Source organism: Primulina eburnea, chromosome 15 (assembly GCF_022965805.1).
Source record: "Primulina eburnea isolate SZY01 chromosome 15, ASM2296580v1, whole genome shotgun sequence".
Classification (NCBI taxonomy): domain Eukaryota; kingdom Viridiplantae; phylum Streptophyta; class Magnoliopsida; order Lamiales; family Gesneriaceae; genus Primulina; species Primulina eburnea.
In genome coordinates this window covers 35,985,468-35,990,433 of record NC_133115.1, presented here as the reverse complement: position 1 = coordinate 35,990,433, position 4,966 = coordinate 35,985,468, and the positions used below count along the sequence as shown (strand labels likewise).

Here is a 4,966-nt window from a genome sequence, read left to right as displayed (position 1 = left end):
AACATTAATAAGGTAGTGCATAATCACATGGCATGTCGTAGCAATTAATTACACTATAAATCAACATTATTAATTTATAAAATCTAACACCAAAAAAGATTTTGTCACCCTTTTTTCCATTGCTAATTAATTTCTAGTAGATTACTTTTCTGCCACCATCATCACCAGAGGAAACCCAAAAAAAAAACAAAAAATGGTAAAATAAAAAAAAAAAAAAAAAGAAGAAGAGAGAGAGAGAGAGAGAGAGAGAAGATAATATTGGATAAGTTAAAACAATTTAATAAATATACAAAATCCTAAATAATTGAATCATATAAAAAATTATAATGTTGGGTCGCAGATTTCGGCTTAATTTTTAACTATTTTTGGCTAATCAACTATACGAACACATAAATGTCGATCGCTACATATGATGATTATTCACACTTTTAAAAATCTTATTTCCAAGTCCACATGCAATTTTTTTTTTAGAAATTATGTACTATGTGATATTTTTATACAAATGAATAGATTTAAGAAATTTGTAATATTTTTTTAAAAATAAATAAATTATATGACATATTTTTGTTATAACTTTTTGTTAAAAAAAGGTCTACTTAAAAGTTAAAAATATCACCAATAGACTTCCGTCAATATAAAATATAGATATTTTTTTTTATTAATTTGACGTGAAATTCAAATCTATAATTATTGATATATAAATTACAAGAGTCGTGTCGACGCCTAATTATTTATTAATAATTGATTTCATTTCTTCGACAAGAAAAAAATTATAAATTTATTTGGGATAAAAAATTAATTTGACATAATAAAATTATTACACCGAGCTTTGCACCGACAGTTGGTAATTAATAATTGATTTGTGATGATAAATCTGACTAGCCACACACCAAATATTTCAAATTGGAAAATGTCGGGTTTTAAATAGTATATCGTCTATTCACATTACATTTATAAATCATCAATTTATTTGTTAAAAAATTATTTCAACAAGGGTAAATCAATATTTCGATTTTTTAAACGTGAAAACAGAAAGATAAATTGATATATATCATCATATTCGATGATTTTAAATTAAAATCGTTTAAATTTATTTTAATCCGAGGATAAGTTTAAAGCAAAAATAAACAATACGACATTTGTACATATCACATTTATAAAAATATGAGTAAGTCTCTTGCGAGACGGTTTCACGAATCTTTATTTGTGAGACGGGTCAACCGTACTGATATTCATAATAAAAAACAACACTCTTAGCATAAAAAATAATATATTTTTTTATGGATTACCTAAATAAGAGACTCGTCTCACAAAATCTGACATGTTAGACTGTCTCATACAAGTTTTTGCTTTTAAAAATATATGGAGGGATGTCTAACTTATGATATATAAATAATATGAAGTTGAATATATGGTGGAAATTGATAACACTTGTACATCATTCATCTTTCTACAATGAAAGCCATAATTTTGCACACTATGAATTCCATTCAAGTTATATGATCATCACAAGCAAAGCCGCCACATCCAACCGCCCGCCTACCTAGCGACATCCACCAGCTGCGAACCCGATTTTTGAACTCGCGACATCGTAAGTAATACGGAAAGTCTGTTGCTGTGTGTTGCCGATAATGACCATACCCGAGCTGGACGCAAAGGCCAAGCACGTAGTACCTTTCTCCACCTCCAGTATGATATTGTGCGGGGCCAGTTTTAGGTCAGCTCCGCCTTGAAAGATCAGTTCAACTGAAGGAATAGCTGTAGATATTTGATCAAAAGTGCCATGAAAGCATGCATCAAGAATGGAGAAGGATGGAGCGATCTTGAATTTCGTAGATACGATATCAACAAACTCTTTCTTGAGTGCCGAATACACAGGTGCAGATAACCGTGATATTGTGGTGCCTGAATCTATGATGGTAGGAGATCTGTATGCGGATGATCCAACTGCTAACGGTTTACCAGACAAATATATGGCCGATAGCTTTACATAATACAATGAAGAATCTCGATATTCGTCTAACATTGGTGTGAACTTTGATCCGAAATTTGAAGCTGTTCCAATCGATAAAAAGCCTCTGCTGCCAGAATTTCCCAGGAATGTGGCTGTTGGGAGGCAATAAGAAAAGACTCTACCATATTTTGTAGATAGTTGAGACAGCATGGAAAGACCATCTTTCCCAAGGCCGATCAGACCAGCTGCTTTGCCGAATAAGCCATTGTTGTCTTGCCCGCATCCAAACAAGAAACCAGGGAGTGATTCTGAGCCAAAGCTCAGCGAGTCTTTGCTGAGATATCCGATAGAAAAGGATTGATCTCCATATGTAGCTGAGTATATGCATGTATTCGAAGCCGTACACATAGGACTGTTAAGAGTGGCAACCTTCAGGGAAGAGCACTGACTCGTTCCACAGGATAGCTTCTGATATGTTCTAGAAGCAAAGGGGTTAAAGCGTGAACCTGCCTGAGGATGACAATAGACCAAACAGGGCTCACACTGAACCCATGAGAAGGAGCTGCCGGTGTCCATGATAACGTTGTGGTACGTTGTTGGAGTTCCCAGACCTATTTTTGTGTAGTAATTTGAGATACCAATTGGTATACCCGGATTCAGAGGTACATTAACAGATTTTTCATCAATCCAGCTTTCTGATCCTGTTAAAATGGAGGTGGTAACGGGATGAACTGTCGTCGAGTTGTTGCCATCAAGTCTGGAATTTAGAAACTTGACACGTTTTTCATCAAGAGCAATTGCCTCTAAGAAGGGCGGGTCCGAGTCCAAAGCCTGAAGCGAGTGAGACCCTTCTCGAACATGATACAAAGGCAGGTGCAAAACAGGATGACTTAACTGATCAACTTCTGCACAACACAGACATTGAAAATGAAGAATTGATGTTCTCAAAGAATAAATAGAAATCAGATTTTTTGATTCAAAGGTATTCAAACATACATGTGTATGAGTTCACGCATAATCTAACATACCTTGAATTTCTCTACATGAAGAGGTTCTTGAGAGCAAGAGATATAAATACAGAGAAACAAGAAGTACCATTCTCTCTAACTCCTCAGATGTGCTGCTGATGCTTCCATATCTCCCCGTAACACTAGAAGATTTAAAGGGCACTTTTTATCTGTCTCATATTGATTGGCCAGGGGCGTGAAATGATATATTAATCCACTTGCGACACCCTCGTTAAAGTTTTAAGTAAGATGACTAAATGCATGGTTGAGCTTCGTATCATGTCTTAATAAAGGGGCCCATGTCTTTATTTCTGAAGAAGACATTTTGAAGATTCCTTGTGCAATAGCATAACTAATATCTTAATCTTTCTGCTAATCATGTATGTCTATTTTACCTAAGATAGAGATCGATAGGGTTGGTGAAAAGTCACGAATATGAGTGCGCAAAAGTCTGCATTCACGTTATTGCATAATGTGTATGCCTGTTAACCGTGAAACGATTTGGCCATGGTACAGCTTAGATGATGAAATCCATATTAAATTACAAGACAGCCACACTGATTTTAATTTATCTATTTCTTCAGCCTTCGGTGAAAACAAATTATGGTTTCATCTAAGAAATCCCAGCAGTGTCTCACGAAGCTAGCTAGACAACTAATCTGCAGAACAATCTGGCTAGATTCTTCCACGCTTATGAATAACTCTCTGATTTCTGAGCTACTTGTTGATTTTAAGTTGTTTGCTCTGAATGGCCAACATACTTCTTCATCCATCACATGTAAATTCGAACCTGATGTTTGAACCATATGATAGTTTTTTCACTTGTTACTCCAGGAATTAAGCTGGTCCTCCACAATTTAGTAGAAAATTCTGACAAATCTTTGTATTTAAAACCGGAAAAAAAATTCCACGAGCTTGTTCTTTATAACCTTCCAAAATCTCCACGGAAGAAAGCATTCACGCTCTCATTACTGCTCCAATTTGTCGAACCAATAGTTTCATCATTATCTGGTTGGCCAAAATATGCAGGTACTAAAAATATTACATGATCCAACCCAAAACTTGAACCGCAATTGATTCCATATCAGAGTGTTTGCGTAGCAGGGGTAAAATTATTAACATCTTGTGCGCTACCGATATCGGTTCCCGTGTCTTTCTTCCACTACTCCTCTGTACCTAGCTAAACAATGAATATTACTATTAATATTTTTTGAGAATATTGACATAAGAAAAGAGTTATTAAATAATACATTGGTTTTCTTTGTTCAAGTTTCCTAGGGTCCTTTTTTTCGAGCCTTCCGAGGGGCTCCCTTTCTATTTATACACTTCATGTCTAGCGTTTGAATAGCAAAGGTGGTTTCCACTTCTCCAACATTGGCGGATCTCACTGAATTATGTGTATGAACAAAATCTTCACCATTCGGGATTTAATGATTCATATTTAACATTGTGTATATCCTTAAAAATAATTTTTTTTTCTTTGTGATACTCAAACGTTTCAGGTAACTTTTTAAGTATATACCACAAATACCATCTAAGTTTTGTGTTGGGGAATAGAATCTCAATAGCAGGAGGATAAGATAATGAAATGATTAAGAGAGAAATGATAAAAAAAATGATTGAAATAGAAATATAATATATAATGATAAAATAATATTGTGTTTGATATGGTGGATAAGAATGTGATAATTAATAATTTTTTGATGAATTGACAAAATTGCCCTTCTATTTGTGCGGCGGCGGTGGGCCGGAAGTGGCGGGGGTGGTCGGCCGGAAGCGACGGCGGTGGTAGGCCGTAAGGACGGCGGCGGTCGACCGGAGGTTGTGGCGATCGGCCAGAAGAGGCGGCGACGGTCGGTTGGAGGTGGTGGTGATCGGCCGGAAGTGACGGCGACGGTCGGCGGCCGGGCGGCGGCAAGGGTTGGCTGCGGGCGGTCGGTGGAAGGTAGTGGTGGTGAGTTTGGATTTAGGAGAAGGGTAAAATTGGAAAAATATGATGGATTAA

At 36.1% G+C, this 4,966-nt stretch overlaps 1 protein-coding gene across 1 annotated transcript; it reads right to left on the bottom strand.

Moving 5' to 3' along the window:
• Positions 1 to 1,387: 1,387 nt before the first annotated feature.
• LOC140813986 (aspartyl protease family protein At5g10770-like) lies at positions 1,388 to 3,799 on the bottom strand. Its single transcript, XM_073172826.1, has 2 exons — positions 2,983 to 3,799; positions 1,388 to 2,859 (listed from the first exon to the last, which is right to left on the bottom strand). The coding sequence occupies exons 1-2, from the start codon at positions 3,050 to 3,052 to the stop codon at positions 1,544 to 1,546; spliced, it is 1,386 nt and encodes a 461-aa protein (XP_073028927.1). The 5' UTR covers positions 3,053 to 3,799; the 3' UTR covers positions 1,388 to 1,543.
• Positions 3,800 to 4,966: the final 1,167 nt, after the last annotated feature.

Bases quoted from the DNA above. Each gene is read 5' to 3' on its own strand.
- LOC140813986 (XM_073172826.1), bottom strand. From the start codon at position 3,052: ATGGTACTTCTTGTTTCTCTGTATTTATATCTCTTGCTCTCAAGAACC. The intron at 2,860-2,982 runs GTATGTTAGATT...TGTGTTGTGCAG, and splicing joins TTCATGTAGAGAAATTCAAG to AAGTTGATCAGTTAAGTCAT.